Consider the following 27,930-nt stretch of genomic DNA (forward strand, 5'->3'; position numbering starts at 1 on the left):
ACAGAAGAAATAAAATGACTGAGTGGAGGCTTCCAGGGCTCTGCTAGGCCTCCCTACAGAGACCAGGACAGGGAAGTGGACTTTGCTGAGGTGGTCTTAGTTCCAATGATAAACAATGAGAGGGCCAGGTGACAGGAGGTCCTGGGTTCAAATCTGGCCCCTGCCACTTCGTAGCTGTATGGCCCTGGACAAGTCCCTGCATTGCCTAGCCCAAACCAATAAATACCCAGTATTGATTCTTAGATGGAAGATCAGGTTTAAGAAAAATTTGGTGATCCGGGCACTAAGATTTAGGCCAAGAGCTCATTAAAATGAATAGAAAACACTCACAAGGTCAGAACCAACTTTTCCTTCTGGCTTAGGAGACCCTAGAACTAAACCGACCTCATTTTAAATGGAGGGAGACTGAGGTTCAAGGGGTTGTGACTTGCCCAAGGTCATCAGATAGCCATGTTTAGGAGAATTTGAACCCACCACTTGGCGGCACTCCATGCTGTCCTAGGGTTAGAGTTAGCTCCTCTTCTATTTCAAGAGGCAGTGTGGAATGAGGGAGGGAAGGGAACCCCTACATTTGGGCAAAGACATATCCATTCCTTGTGAAATGCTGGGCCAAGTCACATCTTCTCTAGGCTAGAATTTTCTCCTTTATAAAACATGAGATTTTACGATTGTATTGGCTCCAAGGTAGAAGAGTGGTCAGGGCTAGGCAATGGGGGCCAAGTGACTTGCCCAGGGTCACACAGCTGGGAAGTGTCTGAGGCCAGATTTGAACCCAGGACCTCCCATCTCTAAACCTGGCTCTCAATCCACTGAGCTACCCAGCTGCCCCTTCTCTTCTAGGCACTGAGGTGGGGTCCTGCAGCTTTATCTCGAGCTATCAGTGCTCTGAGAGTTGTCTCCAACTCTGTTCTCAGGACACCTTTCCTTAGGACTGCTCAACCCTCTGCTTCTACAGCATGTTCCCCGAGAGGCTCTGGACAAGCCACATCCCCTCTGTCTGCTTCTTCCATTGGCTTTTAAGGTCTAAATTCTACAATCACATTTTTCCTATTTATTTAGCCCATTTCCGATGTGCTGCACCCACAGGATATCAGAAATACGTTTAGCCCATCCTAGCAACCAGCAGAGTCCCACTACTTCTTGGTCCAGGTAGTCAACATCTCCAAGAGGAGAGTCTTGGACTTAGAGTTCTGGAGGTGAAAGAGACCTTGGCGGGCAGCTCTTCGAGCCTTTACCTCTACAAACTTCCTAGCAGATTCCCGACAAATAGGCATTGGCTTTTTGCCTGAAGATGTCCAATGTGGATGTGGGGTGGGGAAGGGAGAGGAGGAAGAAGCCGCCCCTTCATCGTCCTAGGTCCTACTGGGAATTTGATAGAGAACGACAATTTTAAATAAACAGCAAACCCCAGGAGTGTTGGGGAACATATAGTCTATATTTCATCTACTCTGATTAACCAACTAAGTAATTCACAAGATATACCACCTTCAGAAGTAATACTGGGATTTCTTTCCTAGTATTCCACAGTTCTGATTTTTTCATTAATCTGGCAGGACTTACCCTGCCCTCCATTTCCCCACCTGTGTCAGTCATGTCTAACTCAAGACCCCACTTGGTGTTTTCTTGGCAGAGATGTTGGAGTAGTTTGCCATTTCCTTCTTAAGTTCATTTTAGAGAGAAGAAACTGAGGCACGTAAGGTTAGGTGACTTGCCCAGGGTCACATAGCTAGTGTCCCAGGTCAGGTCTGAATTCAGGAAGAGGCATTATCCACTGTACCACGTGGCTGCCCTTCCCATCCCCTCTCCTCTGAGGCTGTCTTGATTCATTAGTTGAAGTTTTCATTGTTTCAGGACACATCCTCTGTAACAGAGAGGGGCTTTCCCTTGGCTTGTGACCCAGTCCATAAATATGGCAACCATGGCGTTCCGTTTTTCCACCTGAACAGCATACCATTGGCCACCACAGATGAAAACATCTCAGTTGTACTGTCCCCAAGTACATTCAATCCCCCCAAATAAGGTCAGGTTATCTGGTTAGTATATGCCTAGCTTCATGCTCAGTAACCATCAGCAAGAGACATTTGATTAAGAAATCAGAAATGCTATCCCAGAGTTCCTGTGGAGCAGGGCCAGAGGACATGGATGTCCTTTCTTGGAGGAGACCTCGAGGTCCCAGAGCAGCCTTTTCCTTTGTTCCCTAGAAAGGACGAGAGGTTCTTTAGCATAGGCCATAACCGCAGCTCGGGGACTTTAGATGTGGTCACCAGGTGGTGCTGAGATGTTGCCTTCATCACCTGGGTCTCCTGTCTCATAGGAATAGACAAAGAATAGGAAGCTGATGTGGAGTGAGGGAAAGGGGTGGCTGGAGATCCACCTGCCCTTAATGGAGTGATCTGGTCAGTTTGACGTGAGGAAGAGTCACGGGTTCAGGCTCACCCCCTGAGCCAAGCTTGGAGGGGCTGCTACTGCCCTCAGATGGAATGAAATGGACTTTTCTGCACAAATCCTTCCAAGTATCTCCAGCTCATCTTCCACAAAGAGGAAGAGAAAGATGAGGATTGCAGCGCCAAAGCCACACAGGCACATTTTCCACGTGGTGAATGCTGCTCCATAGAGGAGGGAACCACAAAGGGGAGAAGTTACATCGGCTGGGCCTCGGTGAGTTGTTGGCTCCCATGGGCTGGGACCCTGTTCTGGCCCGGAGAAGAGATCACGCGGAGGTCACGGATGGACCTCACTGTCCACTGCATGAGCTCCTGCAGCACCTTCAGGCCCCACAGTTTCTTTTCAAAGAAAGTTTGGCGACCATCACTGTTCAGCATGCTCTCTGTCTCTTGAGATGGGGCCTGATGTCCCAGCAGCCCCATCAGCTCCTCGATCTCGTAAGCAAAGGCAGCCACTTGGAGCAGGACCCTGTGGATCTTCTGGTGGAATTCTCCTTCTGTGGGGGTGAACTGTGCCCTCTGGTCCTCCAGGACCTTGGTCAGGAGCATGTGGAAGGTGCGATAAGCTTGGAGATTTTCTTGTAGTCGTTCTGCCTCTGTCAACTCACTCCAGCGGTCAGTGCTGGCCGTCGGCACCCCATCCATGGAGTCTAGGTCGATGCTCTTGTTCAGGCCCTGATATTCAACCTAGTCAAGGGTGAGAAGAAATATAGGAAAGCATGAAGTCTTTTAAACTCAGCTATAGGTATGCCTGCAAATCCCCAAATTAAAAAAGGCCTGTCTTGAAAGGATTCAGGACAGAAATTAAAAGGAGGAAGCAGTGACCTATTTAGAAAGCTAGACCATATTTCTATGCTCACACCACTGGTGAGAGGATCCCTGTAGGAATGGAGTGGAGGCAAACGAGAACTCAGAACTCCTCAGAGGATATGTAGGGGAGCAGCCCAGAGAACAACAGTCCCAGAGAACACCACTTAAGGAGAGTTGTTTTCACAAGGATGACTCAAGAGGTTGTTGAGGTTTTCTCTCTTTCAGCTTAGGAACCCAGAGCTTGCAGCACAGCCTCTCAGGGATTTAGAGTTTAGCTTTCATTTAATCTTGTAACAAGTCCTTTCTACAGCTAAATACTATTTGGGGGGGGGGGCAGAAGGGGAGGGAGAGATAGAAGGCTTCTGGGAACCAAGTCCAAGGGCAATCAGGAGGATGTGTAGTCACAATCTGGGAGAACTTGTTTTGATTTCATGCTGCTCTCTTCCCAATTTAAGAAAAATCATGATCTCACAGAGCAGGCACTTAGACATGCTTCTGGGAAAAATTAACTTTAAAAACACGTAGGCTGAATACAGAGGGTAAATGCCATACCTTGTCATGACAAATTTGCAAGAGGTCCTCGTAATCTGTCATTGCACCTACTACTCTCAGCCTATTTCTTATTAATCTCTCCAAGAACCCTAAATTCAGAGCAGGGGTTAAGGATAGGGGCCATATGGGAGAATGGAAAAGCAATGAATCTCAGCTTTGCTACTTTGTGGCCTCCTGGCAAGTCTCTGCCACCCGAGGCTTCTTTCCCTATTTGTAGAGGACATCCAAAGGTCCCTTCCAAAGGCTAAATCTGTGATCCCATGAACTAAAGATCTCAGGCAAATTCCATCTCCCAGACCATCTTCAGTCCCCCATAGCTGCCTACATCACATCCCTAGAGAGGCAGATTATTGTCTCTCTCACCTTCACAGTCCCAGAGATCAAGGTGTTGGCAGAAGACAGCAGGAGAAAGCTGAGCATCAGCGTCTCCAGCCCTGCCTCAGCAAACCTCCCCCTTTTTCTAACTTGGCCCCAAATGAACCCCGAATGCTGACTTCTAGGTCCACTCAAACCATGGTTTGTAATGATTGCTGTTCTGTTCAGTTCTGCCCCAACAGGCAGAAACCCCGCTTTCCCCAACTGCTTCTTGAGTCTTTTGCTCTCAGGACCTTGGGGAGGGACAGAGACAATAGCAGCTGGGGAAGAAAGAAGCCATTATTTCAGTTAGATACTCACATACGTCTCCAGCAGGGTGGTCAAGTCTGAGCGGATCTTCCTTGCTAGCCAGATAGACCGGGTGCAGAGGTCCCGGGGGTGAGGGCTGAGCGGGGTCTGCCCTGAGAAGGCCATCCCTTAGCAGTGGTCCCCGGCAAAGCCCAGCTGAGCCACCTGCAGCGTCTCCGCTCAGAGGTCTTGGCTCAGCTCCTGTGTGTCATGGGGTACCCCCGGCCAGCCCCACCCCAATGGCACACAGACAACAGAAATCCCTCTGGTTCTGAGGTGGCAGCACATTCCTAGATGTTCAGGCCAGCAGAATGAACAAAGGGCACTTTTTACCCCATCAGCCTTTTCCCCAGAGCTCCCTCCCCGAGCGCTGCATGGCACCCTGTTACTGTTCTCCCTCAGCCCTTAGCAACAAGGTCTCAATCACTGGAATCCTCCGAGGAAACTCCCGTCTGATGTAACATCGTTTAGATCCACAGACGTTCTCTCAGAGATCTCATTCTTTCCTCCAGGCTCCCCCCGTAAAGAAGTCCAGTTTTATTTTTAAGCACAGAATGCTCGACAGTTTTCTGGCCTCACCGTACCCAGTCTTCTGTCTTGGAACCAAGAGGGAAGGTAAAGGTTTAAAAGAACAAAACAGATTTAAATCCATTCTGGATGCAAATCAACTACAAGATGCTTTTGTAAGCCCGTGGCCTAGCCCATAGGATAGCATAAGGATCTTTCTTTCCACTCCTACCCGAGAACACACAAGATACCAAATATCAGTCCCAAGGCAGAAGAGTGGTTAAGGGCTAGACATGGGGGTCAAGGGACTGGCCTGGAGCCACAAAGCTAAGAAATGCCTGAGGTCACATTTGAACTCAGGACCTCCTCTCTGTTCTGGTGCTCAATCCCGAGTCCCTTACTACCCCCCAAGAACCTCTCTCTAAGGCAGAAGATGAAATGAAGAACAGCGTTTTCTCTGGGTCCTTAGGCCTGGCAGAGAATAGGGAGATGATACAAACCAAGACCCCAAAGAGTGTGTGTTGGCACTGGACACCATCTACTAGTCAAATCGGACAAGATGAAGCCCTAATCTCCCTCCAGTGTGCCAAAGGAATGGCACAAAACTGGCCAGATTCGAGGTCGAGCTCCCCCAGTGAGTGGATCAGCAGCATCCCACCTCTGAACCAAATACAGGGCAGAGGAGGGTGGCTGCCTGTATTTGAGCCCTTGATCCTCAAATATGTCCTAAGAGTCATCAGATCTCCCCTCTCTCCAGTGCTTCCTCAAGGGCCCCCCACCTGGAAGTCTATAAACCAAAGCTTTCAGTTCCTCCCACATGGAGCCAGAAATGACCAGTACTGGTTGTTCCCAGCCCCCCCCCCCCCCCCCCCACTTTGTTACTCATTTCTGCAGAATCATGGCCTTCAGCCTTGGAAACATAACCTTTCCTACCCCTGGGATCATTGCAACCCCATACAACCAAGGAAGACAGGTTGCTTCCATGAAGACAACTTTTATTTTCTTCTTTATACATTTATTTTCATTATGTTTTACCTAGATTAAGAGAAAACAACTGGGAGTTGAAAAGCAGAGTATCCCTTTTATTATAATTTTTTTACATAACTTTTTCCAACCTAGGTTCAGGTAGGTACCTGTCTCTCCCATTCAATTAAGAAGGGTCCTACACATTTCAACAGGCAAAAAGAGAGGTCTTTGAGAAATAAAATACTTAAAATTGATCCATTACTTTCTTCCTTGAATACTACATCTGGGAGAAGGGAAGAGGACAAAGAGGGAGAAGGGGAAACATGGTCATCAAACACCTTAGTCAGAGCCAACTGTGCCCCTTCTATTCTTTGCCCCATGCAGGTACGGAACTGGTACGGGTACTTCCATATGGAAGCTGCATTATGCCCTCCAAAGCCCAGTTCCTGATGGACAGTTATCACATCCAAACCTCTATCTGAACCCCATTTTAAGATGGGTCTCAGCCACGTGAAAATGATCCCAAGATATCCCTCTTAACAAGGAGAAAGCACAGCTCCCTGCTTGCCTTGCAGCCTCGTGTGGACCAGTCATCTACTTCTGAGGTACAGTGCAATGTGCCAGGTGTGTCCATTCAAGAGGGGAACATTCGGCTAAAACAGACACAATTTAAATACAACAGGATTGGACTGTTTCCGGACCAGGGGTAGAAGATGTGCATGTAAGGCTCCTCGGAAGTGCACTTAAGTCAACTTTAGGGGAGGGAGGGGGGAGTGGAGAAGAAAACAGAAAGGGGAAGGATGCAAGGTATTAGCTTGTTTAGAAAGAGAGCAGGAAATCAACTCCCAATTCCCTATCATGCTCTTTTCCCTAAATGTGCCCAAAGGGAAACTAAAATAAAGCCCATGAAAATAGAAAGTATTTATTGCAAACTACTACAATAATTTAATCGAAGCAAACCGCATGCATGTGAATGGTGGCAGAGAAAAGGGACAAGGAAGAAGAGAGATAGGAAGTGTCTAAGAGTTCACACTAGTCAGCTGAGAGGTGGGAGGAGAAGCTGCCATAGAGCTCTCCCCCATTCCTTGGACAAGCCACATCTGGTTTGCTTCTGGCGGGTGGCAGTGGAGTCTGGGGGGAGACGTTAAGCACCGCAATGGAAATGTATGGAGGAAAAAAAGCAAAGGGCCAAACAGATGAGGGGTGGGAGAGATACTATCCACCCTGACCAAGTACAGGCTGGGCCTTTGCATGGGGAGGGGGGACAACAGTATCCCAGTGGCCCCACTTGATCAAGTTTCATGGCCTTTTCAAATGTCCCCACATACCAGGTCAACTGGCCACCAGGAAGGGAAGCATATTTCACATCAGGTCCCATCCTTGTCTCCCTTTACTCTCTACCCCCAAAGCAAAGGGCCTGCAGATCTAAGAAACAATGGGGCATCTGAGACTTGTCCACTGTGGGTGCTCCACCCCCCATTCTCCTGGCAGGCCTGCATTGGAAGAAGTGGGAAAAGTCAAGCTTCTTTCAAAGATGACATTTTGCTGCCACCCTTTTCTTCAAGGGGGTGGGAAAGGGAGGAGGGAGAAAAGAAAAATCAAGACAGAAAATGGATAACTTTTGTATTTTTAGTGTTCATGAAAAACAGCTGTTCCTCACCTTTTCCAACAAGCCTTCATTATCTCCAACAGTTGCCACATATTTCTCCCAAGGGATAGAGCAAGTCTTCCTGCCCTAATACTCGAGGTACATGTAAAGCCCTTCTCAATGACAACCACTGCCCTTATGACGCTCTAAAAATAAGACTGGATAGGCATAAGGTCTTCTTGAAGGTTCAAAGTTTTACCAGATGCTATTCCATAAAGCAGCATACCCCTGGACAGTCCTCAGGGTATACAAATTTGATAGAAGGGACAGTGGGGACTCCCCTCCCCTGTCCAGATTCCAGTTCATAATGACAGTTAACAAAATGCCTGCATCCCTCTATCTGTTGTAGCCTCACCTCTTTTGAAGAAAGGGCAAAACCACCAGAGAGCAACAGAGCTGGGTACTTTCTGTACTCAAATCACAAGATGCCAGTGCTTTGCCCCCTTGGGTGGCAGCATCTTACTAGAGGGCACTGGAATGAAGCAGACAATGACAAAGCAATGATTAGCATAGCCATAATTGGGGGATTAACGACCTAAGGTGTAAAGGGAAAACAACCAACCAACAGATTCTGGTTTCTGTAGTTCCTCCCCTGAACCAGCCCTTCTCTCTCAAAAACACTAAACCTCAGTGCTTCTAGAAATCCAAAGAGGGCACTAATTCTCATTAAGCCTTTCACTCTTCCCTGAAAAGATTTTTCAAATGATCACTAGGCTATTGTGTCAACTCTTAGTGCTGAGGACCAGCTCTTCTTCGAGGATACTATAAAACTATGATTCAGGGACTGGCCATATCTTTTATACCTTACAGTCTCGCCTCCAAAAGTACCTATCATGGGAAGGATCCCACACCAGAATTGTTCACCCTTTCCTAGCCCCACAAAAAAATTACAACAAAAATCAGACCTTTCGTCAATAAATAAGGAATTGCGTTTCCACAACACAAAAACATATGTTCAAAGTGCACATTTCTGTCATCAGTCTGGGACTCCTGGTTCTCTCCAACACAGAGCTCTGTTTTCTAGTCAGAGAATATGTGAAGGGCAGCTCCTCCCTTTCCACAATACCTGCTGCCAAGCAAGTGAGCACCATTGAGAGCTCTCTGGAAGTGCTGCAAAGGAAAGGGGGAGGGGGAGGTCTCCATGGATCCTTCCTTTCAAAGGCTCAGTGGAAAATGAAAGGAGATGAGGATGAAGGATGTGGACTGTCGGATAGCTCACCCTGAGGAGGGACCCTAAAGTGCCAAGGTAAGCTCCGAATCCAGGGGAAATATAAGAACATGAGGCTGAGAGCTGCAATAAGGGAGGGTGGGGGTGGAAGGGCAGATAAAATTGAGAGGACAGGAATCTGTTACAAGAATAAGAAGCCAAGCACATCAAAATGACAGTCTAGGGAAAGAAAAGAAAAGGCAGGGGGAAGAGGTCTGCCAAAGGTCAGCAAGTCTGTCTGGCTTGAATTGGGCGTGAGGATTCCCCTCACTTTGCTTTGAGAGCTTCTTCTGTTTAATCACTGGTGAAAGCAGCATTACTTTCATAAAGGGGCTGATGGCGGAAGGATAGAGGGAAAAGGGTGTGCTATGTTCCACATTGGGAGGAGCAGGCCCTTCAGTTACTTTTACTAGTACTTTAAATCTGTTTTAACTTTGTAATTTTTTTTTCCTTTTTTTCCCCATTTTTTTAAATACAAAGTCTGAATAGTCCCAATGCCCCCTACGGTTCAGTAGAGTCTGAATCTTCAATCAGAACCTCTGTCGTGGCCCCGAGAATCTCTGTGTTCATGACCAGCCCTTCTGTGCCTCCACTGCTGCCACTTCCCACAAAGATCTTTCCATCTGCCATCAGGCTCACCCGCTCCGCCCCGCTGCAGAATGCCTTGGGCATCCCTTCTGAATCTAGCAGGAGGCACTCTGCAGGGGCCGAGTTCCCCAAGGGCTCTGGCAGAAGGGGGAGGCCCTGGGCATCAGTGGATTGGGCCAGGGACTCTGGGTTAGTGCCCAGGATATCTGTGCTGGTAATCAAGGCTCCAGCATTGGCAGCTAGAGCTTCAGCAATCAGCACCTCCGGGTGGCTCTTTGCTTTGTGGGCCACCACACTGTCCTTCTTCTCAAACTTCTTGCCACAAATATTGCAAGAAAACTGGTAGAAGGAGTCTGCATCATGCTTCTTCATGTGCCAATTGAGGGAAGCCTTCTGTCTACAGGTGAATCCACAGATCTCGCACCTAAGGAGAGAAGCAAGAGGACCAGTCTGTCAAAAAGAGAACAGAAAAGGATAAAAGTTGGTGCTAACACATTCTAGGGTTCATTATTGATATGACCGAGTTCAAATGAAAAGGGAGAGAATTTAGAAGGAAAATGGATTGGATTTGTCGTCTAGTCTTCTACTTCAAAGAGATGACAAAACACAGGATGATGAGGAACTAATTCACTCAAGAAAATGCTTACCTTGCAACTGAGCAGCTGTCAGTATGACTTCGGCCAGTGGCATGTTTGCAAAGAAGGATCTGATTCACCTGGGTTCCAGATCCTCTGAGCATAGAATGTGCATTTCTTACTCAGATTGATATTTACTTACTGTAATGGTTTCTCGCCAGTGTGGATCATCCGGTGCACTGCCAAATTGTGGGAGCTCTTGAAGGCTCGAGCACAGTATTCACAAATATAATCCCTTTGATCTAAAGGTAAAAAAAGGGTGTTTGCAATTCCATATTTGGAGTCAGAATCCAAATTACTTTTTCTTTTTTTTTAAACCCTTACCTTCCATCTTGGAATCAATACTGTGTATTGGTTCCAAGGCAAAAGAGTGGTAGGGGCTAGGCAATGGGGGTTAAGCCCAGGGTCACACAACTGGGAAGTATCTGAGGCCAGGTTTGTACCTCTATCTCTGGGCCTGGCTCTTTCCATTCACTGAGCCACCCAGTCCCCCCTCCCCCCCCCAACCCCCATCTCTTTCTTTTACTATTCTCCAACATTTTCTACCCATGTCCCACTCCAAAGCTTAACTATGGTATAGCAGTGACCCTGGGGTTCCAAAGTTTACATCAGGAGAATATAAATGCTGCTAGGTCCTTCCAAGAGGGAACAGTTTAAAATATAGAACCAGCAATTACCCAAAATAACAATTCAGATAAATTCAGAAAACTCATTGCCATAAATGTGTTCACACCAAATAAAAGTATACCTCAATGCTGCAGAAGCACTGGAAGTTGTATTTCCCACACCAATAAAAATTACATTTAAAAAAAGGAAAAAGCCTGTATTATTCAAATGGAAGAAAATGTCAGTCCTAAGGGAATTTTCATATAGAACAGGTCTATCTGAAGTAAAATCCAATGAGAAAGAATTACAACCCTAAATACTATTATCCGATAAATTTTATTCCATCACATAGTAGCAAAGAACTGGAATCCTAGTCTCAATCCTATGACCAGAATTGTAGGCAGTGAGGTGGGCACAGTAAACAGAGGGGCTAGACTTGGAGTCAGGAAAGACCAGAATTCAAATCTGGTCTTAGAAACTTGCTATCTTTCTGACTCAAGTAAGTTATTTAACTATTTTAGGCCCGAAGCTCATCTAAAAAATATAATAAAGGCACCTACCTCACAGGGTGACTGTGAGGATAAAATGAGATATTAATAGCAAAGGACTTTGCCAACGTCAGAGCTCTACATAAATGCTGTTGTTATTATTACTAATTCTAATCTTAAAATTGGTATTAGAAGTTTGTATCCTAGGATCTTTTTTCCTTAAAATTGTAGGATTTAATTTCTTTTTAAAACCCTTACCTTCCATCTTAGAGTCAATACTGTGCATTGGTTCCAAGGCAGAAGAGTGGTAAGGGCTAGGCCATGGGGGTTAAGTGACTTGCCCAGGGTCACACAGCTGGGAAGTATCTGAGGTCAGATTTGAACCCAGGCCCTCCCATCTCTAGGCCTGGCTCTCAATCCACTGTGCTACCCAGCTCCCCCCTAAAATTGTAGTATTTCATGACAAAATTAGAAATCTGTGAAAGCACCTTGGTAAGATGTTTGCTCTAATGAATCTGAGATACCAAAAGCATTTTGTTATTTTTGATAGGAAAAGAGCATCAGTTTTGGGTTCTAGAGTTTATTGGAATAGGCCTTTCTAGTGTCTCAAAATTAACCTTAGAACTAGGTACTGAGTCTTCAACCAAATAGCTTTTCTATTATCCCTCTTCCTAGCTCTCCTCCATACTGTCATTGGTGACCAGCTCTAGAACATCTGCCCTCACAATTCTTAGTCCCTCCCCCCCACCCTGCCCCGCCTAGTAGGGATCAGGTAGGATTCCTTGGGGACAAGTTACACAGATGAGCAGCAGGTGCTGAACTTTGTGGCCAGAGCATGAGGTGCAGCCTTCCACCTTTTCTCACCCTGGCTGCTCAAATTTATTTGCCACAAATTATTTGTAAGAAATAAACCCAAGTCACAGTCAATACCACTCAAATCAACTCGAAAAATTTATCTTCCAATGGAAAATGCGATCCTTTCCAAATTCCCATTTCTGCAAGTACATTACAACAATCGAAACATACACATATCTAACAATGTCACTTTCTATTTTCTATTAAGAAGTGAATTTCTATCAAGAAAATGTTTTAGGGAAAAATCTAATTTAAACAAATAAAATTAATCTGGAGCACTCTCAATTCAATTCTGAATCCTTTAAATCCATGAAAAAACCTGCCCATCTTTTCTCCTGTATCAATGTAGTTTCACTTGTTCTCCCCTCTGAGTTTTAGGGCCTTACCAACACGCTGTTAGTTCTGACTACTTGATTTGCCCCACACATATCACACCTTTCCTCATCACCTTAGTTCAGACCTCTGTCATATTTCACCTAAACTAGTGAAATTGCCTCAAGTCTCTAATTTTCTCCCCTCCAGCCCATCCTTCGCATAGGTGCAAAGGCAACTCCCCCAAAATGAGGTCAGATCTCACAATGGCATTCCCTTACTCACACTATTTCCCTATTCCATTTAGGATGAAGATGTAAACTCTTCAGTTTAACTTTTAAAGCTCTTCCCAACAAGCAGCCTCTTCATATGGCAATTACTTTTCCTAACATAAAGATAAATGGGTCTTCTCCCTTCTGTACATCTAGCATTGTTTCTTAATTTTTGTTTTTATGTAGCTTCTTTCACCAAGTTTCTGATGCATTTCAGCCTCATCTCATTCTCTTCTTCAAGTTACATCTACCCTGATCCAACATGCACTCTCTCCTTCCCTCGCCAATTTATTCCTTGACTGTATACTTATTGTTTTCAATAGGTTCAGTCATGTTTGACTCTCTGTGACTCCATTTGGGGTTTTCTTGGCAAAAGTACTGGAGTGGGTTGCCATCTCTTTCTCCAGCTCGTTTTACAGGCAAATTGAGAGAAAAGTGGCTTAGTGCCTTGTCCACAGTCACACATCAGGGAACAGGGCATTTAGAAGAAACTTAATAATGGTTTCTGGATTGATAATCAAAGACAGGTTTACTGAACAGACCAAAACAACTCATTAATCCTCTTAATTTTAAGACGACAAATTTATATGCTGATTTCATTGTTCTATTTCCTTTAACAGAGTAGTAAATTGATGGTAATGTAAACCATATTTTATAAAAATTTAGATCACACTAATATACATATACATATATATTAGGATTATGAAATTATAGATTATGATCATATTTTAGCCTAAATAGGCAGGCCAATCAATGTTTTGCTTTCATCATCAGAGGAAAGAAAATTTCAGTTACAAGATGCTATCCTGCTACCTGTGTGATGTTTGGCATGTCGCAGCAGCTGCTTCTGAAGCCTAAAGAGTCGTCCACAGGAGGGATGAGGGCATACATATTTCTTCTTCAGCATATGCTGGTATTTAATGTGGTGCTAAAGAAAATGAAAGGAAATATGATGAAAATGTAGAAATTTTTCCTTGAATGAAAACACCAAATAAAAGTCATTAAAAAAAAAAAGCCATGTAACAAGAAATTAAAACACAACAAAGCAAGGGTAGTAATAGTGCAGAAGTATCTAAGAAATGGATTTTTAGATTTAAAAAAGTTTACTTGACTAGGAAACCCAGGTAGACAAGTCATTCTACCAGAATATTTTTTCAATTTTGTCTTTATTCTATTTCTTAATAGCAAATTTACATGCAAGTTTCCCAAAGTTATATGATTCATTTGTCTGCCAATCTTCTTCCTTCCCCCCCATGGAGGTGGCAAGCAATTCAATCTGAGTTATTGTATTACCACGCAAAATATATTTCCATATTATTCATTTTTAAGTGAATAATCTTATAAAACCAAAACCCCAAATTATTTTATCTGCATTTCTACTCCCACTGTTCTTTCTCTGGATGTGGATAGCATTCTCTCATAAGTCCCTTATAATTGTCCTGGATCTTTGCATCGCTGTTAGTAGCAAAGACAATTTTTCAGTTACTGTATACAATGTTTTCTTGGTTCTGTTTTTATTATTTCACTCTGCATCAATGCATGTAGGTCTCTCCAGCTCTTTCTGAAATCCTCCTGCTCATTCCTTACAGCACAATAATATTCCATCACCATCATATACCACCACAATTTGTTCAGCCATTCCCCAATTAAGGAACATCCCTTTAGTTTCCAAGTCTTTGCCACCACAAAAAGTGCAGCTTTATTTTTGTACAAACAAGTCTCTTTGGGATACAGACTTTTGGGATGCATTCTTTTATAGCCCTTTGGGCATAATTCCAAATTGTCCTCCAGAATGGCCAAATCAATTCACAACATCACCAGCAATGAAGTTTCTGTCACACTTCCTCCAACATTTATTATTTTCCTTTATTGTCATATTGACCAATTTAATAGGTTTAAGGAGGTACCTCAGAGTTGTTTTAATTTATATTTCTCTAATCAGGAGGGATTTAGAACATTTTTTATATGATTATTGATAGCTTTGATTTCTTTATCTGAAAACTGCCTATTCATATCCTTTGACCATTTATCAAGTGGAGAATGACTGAATTCTTATAAATTTAACTTAAGTTTTTTATATATTTGAGAAATGAGACCTTTATCAGAGAAATTTATTGCAAATTTTTCCCCTAGTTGCTTCCCTTCTGATCTTGGTTGCACTGATTTTGTTTGTACAAAACCGTTTTAATTTAATATAATCAAAATTATTCATTTTACATCTTGTAATACTCTATCTTCTGTTTGGTCATAAATTCTTCCCTTCTCCATAGATATGACAGGTAAACTATTCTATGTTCCTCTACTTTACTTATAATATCACTTCACTCTTTGTTTAAATTATACACCCATTTTGATCTTATCTTGGTATAGGGTGTGAGACAGTGTTCTAAACCTAATTTTTGCCATACCGTTTTCCCAATTGTCTTAGCAGTTTTGGCCAAACAGTAAGTTTTTATCCCAAAGCTGTGATCTTGGGTTTATCAAACACTATTGCTGAATTTATTTCCCCAAGTTTAGTACCAGATTGTTTTGAACATTACTGTTTTATAGTACAGTTTAAGATCTGGTATTGCTATCAGAATAATTTTATCAAGCAGGCGATTCCAAAGAGCTTAAGAGTTAGTTTTGTGACAAAAACTGGCAATTCTATACAATTTTCATGCATGGCCCCTACACGACTCTACTGAAGGTTATAAAGTAGAGGCGAAATTTTTCCTGGTTCTATCTGAAGGGAAACTGGTCATTTTGCTACTTTACTTACTTGCAGATATCGAGGGTGAGCAAGAACAGTTCCACAACCTTCCATCTCACAACGAACATACTGGATTGGAGGTTTCTTCCTGTTAGGGGAATAATTTCAAAAAGAGAGAAAGAGAACAATGCTAAGAAGGAATGAAAAGTTGGAATTTATATGGGAATAGTATCCTCAGAATTTTTATTTGAGGTAATACCAAATGATTAGTGGGACTTGTACAACATTTTAAACCAGTAGCCCAAACAAGTTAAACAAAGAATTTTATCAACTTTAGTATTAGTGATCTATAAGGTTTGCTATTAAATTCCTTCAGATGTATACCAAGGAAGGATTGAAAAAATGGGAGTATATATTATTCACCTCCTTTTGGGTAACCGTGGGCTTTTGTCATCTTTTCGCCTCCTTCCTCTCCTGAAATGAGACAAATGGAATGATTTTCAATGTATCCCAGAATAAAGCTGAAAAATTATTCTCATAGTCAAGGGAATCATCTGAAGACATATAGTCAAGAGTAAAATGTGAGACATGTGAGACATGCTAGATAACACATATGCAGCAAGGAAAACAACTCACAAATCAAATGATCTGCACAAAATTGGAAATTTTTATAATGTTGGGAAGAGTGGTCATGTTTTTTTCCTTGAAAGGCTTTATCCTAAACCTGTTATATAAGAAAGTTCTATTTAAAGTAGATAAGTTAACAACTCAATTTTCTCAATGAATTCCATATTTTAAACTCTTAAAAAAAAAAAAGCAATTGTCACTATTAGAAAGAGATCCAAACTCCAATTGCCTTAAAGCTCAGGACTCTATACTCACATAAGCATAGCTAGCGTTTTTATACATAAATTTTTTTCAGCAGAGAAACTGGTAAACAATCTTATAGGATGAAAGGGTGGAAGTCATAAGAAAGGAAATGGATAAACAAAAAGCTTTGTAATAGAACTGTCTTTAAAAAAAAAAAGGTAATGGGCTTGTTGGGGAGTTAATATACCATCACTTGAAATTATCAATTAGGGACAGAATTTATGCTTCAGGAGGGGAAGGGTAAGATGAAGTCTAAATCCCTTACAAAATTAAAATTCTAGGATAGGATTTCAATCACTCAAATTAAGTTTCATCCGTAAAACATTACATATTTTCCCCAAGCATTTTATGAAAGGTATATGGAATAAGACTATATTGTCAATACTTCAGAAAACTGTTATTGTGGGTATGGTATGGCTTACACTGTTTGAACCAGCACCCCCCCCCCCCCCATGAAAGTAACTTCAGGAGTTATTGTGAATAAAAAAAAGTTCATTACCTTGGACCAATCTGGTGATACCAACTTCAGTTAAAGAAGTAAAATGAACAGAGAAGAGTCTAACAAAGTACTAGTAACTTCAGAGGAGGCTCATTTCTATTAAAATTGTGACCATCGCTCATACTTTTAACATGGAATCCTTTACTCTTGGGTTCTAACTTATTTCATATCCTAATACAAGACAATGTCAATTTTTTCCCCTTGGTAATCAGAATCACATGGCATTTCGCTATTACTTATAGAATTACCTCTGAATGCTTAGGAGTCAGCATTCTAAGTATAGGACAACTGACCATGTTTGCTATGTAGCAGTTTCTATAAATGCAGATCCTTATCCATTAATTATAAAATCTAGAAGTTGATACCAAAACACTTAGAACAAAAGTATTTCATAAAAATCTCTATTGTCTATTATTTTCAAATTCATGGAATGGAAAGGTTAAGGACTTTCCCCACTTTAGGTTCCTAATGAAAGCTGCATCTAGTGGTATAGATGATAGAGTACTGGGTCTGGAATCAAGCCTGAGTAAAAATCCAGACTTAGACCCTTACTAGCTGTATGACCCTGGAATTAATCTACCTGCCGTGATTTCCTTAAAACCAGAAATGAGGGACAATAATAGTACCCACCCCAGGGTTCTTGTGAGGACTAAATGAAAGAACATCTTTAAAGTGCTTAGCACAGTGCCTAGCACACGGTAGGTGCTTAATAAACACTGGTTTTCTTCTTTCTTTCCTAATGTAAAGGACCAATTTTCACACTAAGAGATCATGCCTTTGATGCCCACATAAGATTATCAGACAGAAGGAGATCATCTAGTCTAATTTCACAAAGTTCATGGCAAGTTGCATGGAAAAGAAGCATATGGCCACGGCTAAAATCCAGCTCCTAGTTAGGTGCTTATGCCCTTTAGTGAATTCTTCCTTTAGATAGAAAGTACCAATGTCATATTATTATAGAATCATTATCTAGTGGGAAAAACTTTACAAACGATAAAGATAAGAATCTTTATAGGGGAAAAAAAAAGTAACAGTTCTAATTCAGAGGGAAAGGATTGGAAATATTCTCCACCCCATCCATCCAAGGAAAAAGAAGGTAAATATTAATCAAACTCTCATAGAAGGTCATGCCAACTTCCTGGAAATGCCATCCTACTGGCAGAAAGACTAAATTAAGGTCACCATACCACTAATCTAAATGATACCTTTTTGAGCAATCATCAAAATCAGAAGAAAAAAATTGTTGATCATAATATTTCAATTTCCCCCCAAAATTTCAGGCTCATTTATTTTAAAAACAAAACAAAATAAACAAACAAACAAAAAAACCCCACAGGAAAAATGAAATTTCCAAGGCTTCAAAATTTCCAGTAATTTTACATCTCTAATTATTATCTCCTACTCACTTCCTAGGAGGCTCCTCATCTTCCCTAATTTCATTTTCTTCTTCTTTGATCTCCACCTCCACTTCCACTTTAATTTCTTTCTTTTCTTTCTCTTCTTTCACCTTCCCTGATTTTCTCCGTGGCTTAGGGGCTTCCCTGAACACAAATACATGACAGTAAGGGATTCTAGGAAGGGGATAAAGCTGAATTCAAGATGCTATAATGACAAATTTCCTTCCAAAGAACCCTCCTCTAAATTCTGGTAGTTTTTTTTTTTAACATTTTCTTCCTTTCCTCCCAAGCTCCTACAATATGAATTCTGTCCAAAATGCTTAGTTGCCACAATAGACATTTAAGAGAATTTTCATTCATACCAGGTGCAAAGAAAATGCTTTGCAAATCTAAAGTGTTATTATTTTTCTACTATTCTAGTTACTATAAAGCATTATATCAAGATGTCTTCAAAATAGACAAATCTCACTAAAAAGTGAAGGAACCATAATTCTTCTAAAAGTGACAAGGCAGTTGACAACATTCAATTAGGTAGCAAAGGTATTGGATGGTGAGATTTGGGGTTAAGTTTACTCCTGAAATAATATGAATGGAAGACAACGTTGGGAAGGGGTAAAAGAAGAGAAAATGGATATGTAAACAAACAAGTCTGGGTGCATTCATTTGAAACTAATATATGCCTATACATTAAACCAACATGATAAAAGACAATTAAAAGCATGCAACATAGACAAGGCACCCCAATCATATTACATAAAAACAAAACATCACATCACTACATTTCAAATGGAATTTGAAGCATGCCTTTCTAAGTGGGGTTTGTAGGTCTCATCTCTTGGGTCGTCTTTGAAGGGTATCTCCTCTTCACTGATCAACATCTCCTCTTCTTCCTCCTCCTCATCACTACTAAAAGGAGAAAGTCAAACAAAAGAGGCGATGGAAATTCTACAGCTTCTACTCAATAAACCTAACTGTTCATCTAGGTTTCTTATTCGGGCAATCTAGTCAGTTGTTTCTTCAAGCCATTACTTTCAAGATGAAATTAGAAAAAGAGTGTATTTGCACACATGTTCCATGTATATGCATAAAAACATAAAACTAAAAAAGGAACTAAAAAAGGATGGGAATTGCTTAGTAACTATAGTTCAAGTTTCTTACAAAACTAAAATGCTTGTTAGTTCTAGGAACTGATGAACATTTATTTAACTTTCCCCTAAGTTAACAGATATCTCTAAAATTGATAAAAAATAGTATCTGAGAATCTGGATACAATAGTTTAATCTCCTAAAAGATTAACTGCCCCCTTTCCCAGTGATTCTCAGCTATTTCAGAATTCTAACTCTTTATGGTTTTTAATGAAGTGACAACTCTATCATCAAAACAAGTACTTTGTTAAAAAAATTAAAACAAACTAGTTTTAAATTTTGAGATCTCTCCTCTGCTATTACAAACATTTCTGGGTTACTTAACAGTGACTTGGAAAATTACTGCTAATCTGAACATATTTATTCTCAGGTAAAATGAGAAAGGCCAATTTTGTTAAAAAACATGACCCCCCCCCAATAATCTTTTATATTTCCTTTTACCATCTTTCAGATGCAAAAGAAGTTGCACAATTGTTTTAAGAAATGCTTAGGGAGGGGGCAGCTGGGTAGTTCAGTGGATTGAGAGCCAGGCCTAGAGATGGGAGGCCCTAGGTTCAAATCTGGGCTCAGACACTTCTCAGTTGTGTGACCCTGGGCAAGTCACTTGACCCCCTAGCCCTTACCACTCTCTTCTGCCTCAGAACCAATACATAGTATTGATTCCAAGATGGTAGGTAAGGGTTTAAATTCCTTAAGAATTGGCTTAATACATTTTCATATTAAATTCATAGAGTAAAAAGTTCTTAATCCAGAAAATAACTACGTTCATGTGATTTAAGTGGTGAGATCTTACAGATTTAGTCTAAACCCTGTTTTGTAGATGAAGAAAATGAGGTTTTAGGTATCAACTATCAATTAATAAAAGCAAAAACAAAAAGACAAAGTCTGAATCAACACCAAGAATTAAACAGATTTTAAAATGTAAAATAAGCTTCTGAATTGACTGTATTCCATGGTCCCAAATGAAATAAAAAAGTGTATCCAGAAAGTTTCCTACCTTACTCCACCTCCTGGAGACTGTTGTTCTTCTGTTATCTCTGGAGAGAAAAAGATACATGCAATTAATTCCATCTTTGTTGATAAGAGACCCACAAATAAGCATAATGAAGATATTCGAGAGAAAGCTCTTTATGTTCCCAAATTAACCTACTTCAGCCAATAGTCAATCAACCACTTTCCACTTTCACTATACCGTATTCAAGCTCTTCTGTATTGGGTTCTGATTTGCAGATCAGCTGCAAGGAGCCAGTCTTGGACCTTGAACTTCGAGTGTTCTCTGTATCACAATGCCGTGAGGCAGCGGTCCTGCTGCTGCTACGCCAGCCTCGGCTGGGCCGAGAGGCAGCAATAGGAGCTTCCTGAGCAAGGGTAGAATTATCTTCTTCTTCTTTCTCTTCCTTGGGATCTAAGATAAAAAAGGGACACACAATACTGTGAGTTAACAGTTATATGAAACATAGTCATGATGTTTAAATACCATTGTTATATCCAATAAAGAAAGGGAGGCTATAAATTAGACATTCTGATTTTTAAAATAGATCCATCAATCAATCCAGTCATCCTCCAGGTAGGCTAAAAAGAAGCCACACTATCAAGAGGGATGAAAAGAAACCATATGCAATTCAAGTTCTTTCATTCTAACCTTTTCTACACTAACAGGAATAGAAAGAACCAATAATTAGTGACCACAGATCATAAATGCAAAATGCCCTTAAAATTACCAAAGTAATAGGACAGGAATTTATTTTTTCCTTTTCAACAGTTCATTTAAAAGCCTACCTAGCATATTTTTAAGCATTTAATGCTTACTGAATGATGTGCCCATCATGGTATTTCATTAATAACTATATAAAGTCACAAAGTATAGTATAACTTTGCTATGTCTCCTATGAAGTTCTAAAAGCCTTTCATTAGGTGATGCTAACCAAAGCCAGCACTATAACAAGATTCTATGTCTGTTTCAGCATAGATAAGGGACTTGCTCAGGGTCACACAACTGGTGTGAGAGGCAGATTTGCAACTTGAACCATGTCTTCCTAATTCCAAGCTCCTCTCTGTATCTCTTCCTATGTCATTTTGCCTGTATATGAAAAAATAATAGGTAGAATGCCAAAATAGATAGAAAAGTTTTCAAGAACCTGAGATAGGGCTCTAAATGCAGGACCACAGCGGTTCCTCCCCCCTGCCTTTGGTTGTGAGCAGGCCAGTGGGGCCCGTCATCTCCCTAGTCTTTGACACTAGTTTTTTCTTAATGTGGCCCAAGAGCCTAGGGTTTCTCCTTTTCCTACATTTTGCTTCCCCCCCAGGTCGGTTCTTAAAAATCCTCAACTTTACACTAAATATAAGACGAGCACTTCCGGTACAAAGCAGGGCAAGGAAGAGCTCATTCAAGCCCAAAGCTGTGCCACCCTTCCACTTCCGCCATAGTTATTTTCAAAGCCAAATTGCTTGTTTGGGTTTTCAATTGACCTTGTTGTTTCTTACTGTACATTAAAAAAAGTGCCTCAATGCTCCTCTTTCTCATCTTACTGTTCTTTAGCTTCCTCCGTCCTCCCACTGAAGGAAGAACAAAACACTTATCTTATGTACAGATAAAGAAACAAATAAAGCAAAATCAAGCTTAAAATATGGCTCACTCTGCACCATGTGTACATCACCTCAGCCCAAGGAAATGCAGCCCATAATCTTCTCTGGTGCTTTAGAATCATGGCCACTCGTTGCACTTATGAGCTTTGAAGTCTTTTGGTTTTCCTTTATGCTGTTGTTGCTATTTTCTAGGTTATACTCACTTCACTCTACAAGATTGCACACGTCTTCCAAAATTTCTCTGAATTTCATTATTTCTTGAGGGTATAATATTTTATCACATTCACAGACCTTTAGCTATAACCCCAATTGATGAGAACAACCTTAGTTTCCAGTTCTTGTCATTAATCACTATGAAGAGCTATGTTTATTTTTGTATACGCGAATCCTTTTCCTCTTTAGGCTATAAGCTTCCTAGTGTTATCACTACTAGAACCAAAGGGTTTGCATAATTGAATGATTTTTCTGGATTAAGAATGATTTTGTACAATTCATTGACACTGGATCTCTTACTGTTGTTTGCACAAAAACTTCCATCTCTTAATTCCGTGCATTTTTATAGGCTATTTCCCATGCTTGAAACCTTCCTCCTGGTTGCCTTCAAGTCTGCTTCCACAAATTTTCTCCTCTCCTTAAACCTCTCATGCCTACCTCTATTTCCACCCTCTCAGCTGAGAAGTTTACCTGATATTTAACTGAAACAATAACAAACTGAAACCATGGCCACAAGCTCCCAGTTCCCTCCTCTTCCTCAACATATCATTCAGATGTTGTCTTCCACTATCTCCTACACCCCTTTCTCCCATGAAGAAGTGGTCCTTCTTTACCTTGCTAAGGCAAACTCTCTCCTGTACAAATCTCATTCCACTCCATCTCCTCCAGCATATTGCCCCCTTTATCATCTCCACTGTCTCACTGATCCTCAATCACTCCTCAATTACTGGCTGCTTCCCCACAAAAATGCCCATGTCTCTCTCCTTCATTCTCAAAAAACCCTCATTTGATCTTTCTGTTCCACTATCATCCTCTTTTTCACCTCTCCTTTCGTGACTAAACTCCTAGAGAAGGCCATCCATTCTCCCAGCCTCAAATCTCTACAACTCACTGTCTGACCTTAACATGCAACCAAAATTGCTCACTTCAGTTACCAAGGGTTTTTAAATCCAAAGGCGTTGGCGCAATCCTCATCCTTCTTGACTTCTTTGTAGCCTTTAACACATTCAATCACTCTCTTCTCCTTGAAGCTTTTCCCCCTAGGTTTCTTGACAAGGCTTTGCTGGTTCTTTTACCTATCTGACCATTTCTTTTCAATCTGTTTTGCCTGATCATGCCCCAGGTCATGCCACTTAACTGTGTATGGGTCTCAGGGCTCTGCCTTGGGTCTTCTCTTATACTACTTTATACAATCTTCATGGATTCAATGATCATCTCTTTGTTGATATTTCTCAAATCGACTTACTCATCCCTAACCTAAGTATTATCCTCTATTTCTCACTCTGTCTCACCCCATATCCCACTAGTTATCAGGGCCTTTCAATTTTACCACTCTAACTTTCCAATATGCTTCCCCACCCCCACCACCACTATGGGGCAAATTCTCAATCCCTTTACACCAGGACCAATGCAATAACATTGCTATTGGGCGTCTCCCCATTCTAGTTCATCCTTTATTCAGTTGCCAAAGTGGAAATTGTTCCTAAACTCCTTACCACTTCCAGGATCCAATACAAAATCTTGTTTGGTGTTCAGTCTTTCAGTACCCAGGCGCCATCCCTTCCCCAGTCTTCTTACATCTCAGGTGCCATCTCCATCTTATACAAATACAGCCTCTGATCTAGCAACAATGGCTTCTTTGCAATGTTTATTTGTTGGCTCTGGATACCTTCTCTGGCTGTTCTTTGTGCCTGGAAGGTTTCCCTCCTCATCTCTGCCTCCTAGCTTCCCCGACTTCCTTAAAATTACAGCTAAAATTCTGCTGAATATAGGAAGTCTTTCACTCTTAATTAAGGTGTCTTCCTTCTTTTGATTATTTCCCATTTTATCTTGCAGATAGCCATTTGTTATTTCTCCTATTAGACTTGACTGCCTTTTGTCCTTTGTATAGTCAGCATTTAGCACAGTGCTTACTAATTTGGGAGAAAAAACTCCCACCTTCTGCAAGAAACCTTTCTTGTTTTTTCTTAATCTTAGTGCCTTCTTTCTCAAACTACCTTCATTTTATCCTGATAGTATTTGTATGTATGTGTCTATACACAGAAATTTTGCATGTTTTCTCCCCCCACATCAGCTTTTGAATTCCTTGAAGTCAGCAACTGTTTTTTTTTGCCTTCCTTCTATTCCCTGCACTTATAATGCCTAGTCCATAGATGTTTAGTAAATATTTGCCAACTTGATTTTATTTATGTGGTTCTAAATTGTACCAACAATGGATCCGCACCCCTATTTTCCAGTATTGTGGCTGCTATTGTGACCGTAGAGATTCTTTTTCAAACCAGCTATGTTCCAAACATTTCCTCTTCCATCTTGTAATTGTTTTAAAATATATTTTAAAAATATTTTATTGTTTGATTTTAAATGTATCCCTAATGCATGGTTCTTTTTTAGAATCTTTTTTTTTTAATTGAGAAACTACGGGCCATCTCAGTTATAAGTTTCCATTTTCTTCCCTATTTCACAGAATACTTCTTTTCCTTCTTTGCATGCCCAGGTATTTCAACCTTAATTTGATGCTGCCATCATCCTGCATCTTCCCTGGCTATACTTGTAAAAAGAAACCACCCCTGTCACCTACTATTTTCCTCAACTCCCACTTATTCCTTAATCCTGTACACCTGAATTCTAACTAAATCACCTAGATGAAAATTTTGATCATAGCTGCTAAATGTGATGGTCTTTCTCCCCTCTTAATTCTATATTGTTTGATAATGCTGACTGAAAGGGCATGACCCTGATATCCTCCTTCTGCCCCTGAATATTCTCCTCTTAAGTTTTCATGCTATTGCTTCTTCTTGGTTCTCCCACCTGTCTGACCATTCCATTTCTTCTCAATGTCATTTACTGAATCCAATCATGATTTATTGGCTGGGATATTCTAAGTATATCCTGAGCATTCTCTTTTTTCTCCATAATCTCTACACTTGAAGTCATCAAGTCTTATGACTTCAGTTGTTTCCAAAATGTATATACAAATATGAATGAATATGCAAATCAATCCTGGATGTACAGTCAGTACTTCAAAAGCTGTCTAAAACAGAAATCTTCTTCCCTCCAATTTACCTTTCTAATGTCTGTTAAGGGAACAATAATCTTTCCCATCATTTACAGTGACAACTTTAACACCTCCCCCCATATCCTCATATCTAATAATGTCCCACCTTGTCAAACCTACCTCTAACAATCTCCTGAATCCATCTCTTCCCCCCCCCCCCCCACTTACTCATATTCTCATGGCTACTACCAAAAATGAATAGAGCATTACTTCTTGCTTAAACTCTCACAGGAGCTTATTTGGTCTCCATTTCTGTTCTGGCCTTTCTCCAGTATCCCCCCCCACCCCCAATTCCTAAATCATAGGTCTAATCTTGTTAATCTTCTGCTCACAGGCTTCAGTGGCTCCTTAATGTCTGTGATTTGGGCACTTACATTCTGGTTTCCATCTACCTTTACAGAATTATCTTTGCACATAGCATGCTTGGAATGTCTACCTTTTCTTACCAGTACTCTCAGGATCCTTAATTTCCTTTAAGGCTTAGCTCAGCCAATCAAATTCCAAGTTGATCCGAGTAATCTTTAATGTTTTCTCTCTCCCCTCAAATAATCCTGTATGTATCCCCATTCATATAAAATCCCTTACTAAAATGTAAGCTTCTTGATGGCAGAGAATAGTCTTTTTTTATATCTCCACTGCCTAACACCAAGCCCTGGATAAGGAGAAACTCAGTATTTGTTGCATCAAATCTTATACCTCAGAGATAGATGATACCTTGGACATTTGTCTTGAAGCAAGTCAGGGATTCTGACAATGAGATCTCTGTAGGCCAGAAAAGTTAAAAGACTTGTCCAAAGCTATAATGCCGAGAAAAAAAAAAGAAACTAGAACCCAAACTACCATCAAACAGCAAGGCACTGGTTCTAAATCTGATCCAGCCAAGTCCCTACAGTCATTATTCATTGAGAAATCCTGCCAAATCCCTCTGTAGGGTTTATAACTCTTCCTTGTGAGGAGACATAGCTCCTAAAGACAGAGGAAACCCTATTGTTGGCCCTGCCAAATGGTTTTACTGCTGGAAATGACATGATGGGAAATGCACAAGTATCTGCTTTACCACTGAATCCTAAAGTCTACTGCGCCCTTTCCCAGCTGACTTACAGCTGAAACCTCCAGCAAGGGTAATTTCCCCCAAAGCTTATTAGCACAGTATCATGTAGAGGAAGCATTTATTAAATGCCTTTTTCATCACTCAAGCAGAATGGAGAATGGCATTGGGAAACTTATTTACCAGGCTAAGGTTTATGATTAGCAAGTTCTGGTCCCAAACCAGCTAATAACTAATATTGGCTTCAGACAAATCACCTGACTTGTGGGTACTTCTGTTTCTTCATTTGTAAGAGAAGTTCAGATCATAGTGTCTAGATTATTTCCTGGATCACTTTAAGGTCTAGAGTTCTATGATGTTATAAAACAATATTTCTTTACAAGCTAATTTAAGTCATTAAATGTGCAAGAGAACACCAATTTTCTAATTCAGTACTTGGCTCAATTTCATCCATGGCAGAATCACATGTACTTATTGAAGTGAAAATAAAACTTTTAATGTCTTCTGCAACAATATTCTCATTTCAAAGCTAGAAATTTTATTGAACAAGTAGTAGTTTTTCCCATCTGAAAATAATGACAAGACTTCAATGATGCAGCATTCTTTCTAAGATTTAAATATATTGATAATGCTTACTCATTTTGAAATCAGACTTTCATCAAAACCAACTCCATTTTACAGAGAAAAATCAAGGTCTTAAAGAAAAAAAAAATGCAACGTGTCCAAAGTCACAATGTTATTACCCATTAAAGTATGTTTCCCTATCTTAACTGAAAAGTGAGAAGGCAATTTCTATTTTTCTCTTAAAAACAAAATGAAAAATATTTTTTTTCAACTAATATGGTCCTTAGATGATTGCTCTGTGGTTCTGGAGCCCTTGCTATAATATAAGATTTAGCATTCCCCTTGGTCTTACTCCCAAAGCAGTATTGCCATCATGTGGACATTTCAGAAGTTTCAAGAGTCAGTGGAGTGAACTACTTTAAAATGCATTAAAAAGATTAAACTATATTCCTCTCTTAGGAAGAAATCAAGATACTGAAAAATCTATAGAATAAGTCAACTCCCACTGCTCTTGGTATGTACCTCTATTTATAATACCTAACCTATTTTATTTTCTTTGGGAATAGATTGCATGTAGGTTTGTCTCCTCAACTATCTGCACCCTCCCTGAAAGAACAGGTTGCATTCATATCTTTGGGTTTCTGCTAAACAAAGTATATAAGCTCTTGCTTGCCCACACCCTGATATTGCTTGAAATGAACTGCAACAAGGCTGATCATCAAATAGTTGAAATGAATCAATAATCCCTTTTAATTTTGAAGCTACAAAAACTCCTAATGTCAATTAGTTTGCATATATTTTAAAACCAAACTAAAATATTGCTTTAAAATAAAATTTTGCTAAAATATTAACTAAAATAACCTCTATTTTTAAAGTCTTGCCATGCTCTTCCTTAGTATATACAACGAATCTCCCTAAACATTTAATTTCTTTATTTAAATTCAACAAGTTTGCATATAATAACTGCTCCCACTTCCAACCTCCTCCTGTGTTTTTCTGCTAAATCCCTTTTCACTGTCTTTTCATTTCATTAGACTCTGCCAGGGCAGCCCAGTACAGGTTTTAGCAGATGAGAAGAGCACTGGATCCACAAATCCAAGGCTCAACCCCACCTGCTTCTGACCATTTGAGAAGCTTTAGCCAAGTGATTTTGTCTTTAGGAATCAAGTTTGTCATTTGAAGAAGCAGACAAGTATTAAGATCTTTTCCTGCTCTGCATCTATAATCATAGGGCTCATAGGAAAAATCTCCAACATGAGCCTAATCATGAATGAGAAAGTTTGTTTTTTAAGAAATAACCAGGGACAG

General features: G+C 40.7%; 2 protein-coding genes across 5 annotated transcripts in view; both read right to left on the reverse strand.

Annotated features, from left to right (window-relative positions):
* Positions 1-1,414: 1,414 nt before the first annotated feature.
* On the reverse strand, positions 1,415-5,785 carry CNTF (ciliary neurotrophic factor). The gene is made up of 2 exons (XM_003341554.4): positions 4,482-5,785; positions 1,415-3,131 (listed from the first exon to the last, which is right to left on the reverse strand). The coding sequence occupies exons 1-2, from the start codon at positions 4,593-4,595 to the stop codon at positions 2,640-2,642; spliced, it is 606 nt and encodes a 201-aa protein (XP_003341602.1). The 5' UTR covers positions 4,596-5,785; the 3' UTR covers positions 1,415-2,639.
* A 169-nt stretch (positions 5,786-5,954) lies between these two features.
* Positions 5,955-27,930, reverse strand: part of ZFP91 (ZFP91 zinc finger protein, atypical E3 ubiquitin ligase) — a 34,729-nt gene continuing 12,753 nt past the window's right edge. Inside the window, exons 3-11 of one of the 4 annotated variants that reach the window (XM_001377493.5) lie at positions 20,349-20,561; positions 20,154-20,193; positions 18,816-18,917; positions 18,021-18,155; positions 15,669-15,719; positions 15,315-15,393; positions 13,367-13,481; positions 10,163-10,262; positions 5,955-9,809 (exon numbers count right to left, since the gene is read on the reverse strand). In XM_001377493.5, the coding sequence (XP_001377530.2) occupies positions 9,299-9,809; positions 10,163-10,262; positions 13,367-13,481; positions 15,315-15,393; positions 15,669-15,719; positions 18,021-18,155; positions 18,816-18,917; positions 20,154-20,193; positions 20,349-20,561 (1,346 nt within the window). In that variant the 3' untranslated portion in view covers positions 5,955-9,298. The remainder of the gene's footprint in view (positions 9,810-10,162; positions 10,263-13,366; positions 13,482-15,314; positions 15,394-15,668; positions 15,720-18,020; positions 18,156-18,815; positions 18,918-20,153; positions 20,194-20,348; positions 20,562-27,930) is intronic. The other 3 variants (XM_007497515.3, XM_056801699.1, XM_007497516.3) reach the window with 3 other exon arrangements.

The sequence above is a fragment of the Monodelphis domestica genome, chromosome 6 (genome assembly GCF_027887165.1).
Source record: "Monodelphis domestica isolate mMonDom1 chromosome 6, mMonDom1.pri, whole genome shotgun sequence".
In the NCBI taxonomy this organism is placed as follows: domain Eukaryota; kingdom Metazoa; phylum Chordata; class Mammalia; order Didelphimorphia; family Didelphidae; genus Monodelphis; species Monodelphis domestica.

What these genes read in the sequence shown, in the direction of transcription:
- CNTF (XM_003341554.4), bottom strand. Translation starts at nt 4,595, where the DNA reads ATGGCCTTCTCAGGGCAGACCCCGCTCAGCCCTCACCCCCGGGACCTC. An exon ending in CCACCCTGCTGGAGACGTAT is followed by an intron (nt 3,132 to 4,481) that starts GTGAGTATCTAA and finishes ACCCTTGACTAG; the next exon opens with GTTGAATATCAGGGCCTGAA.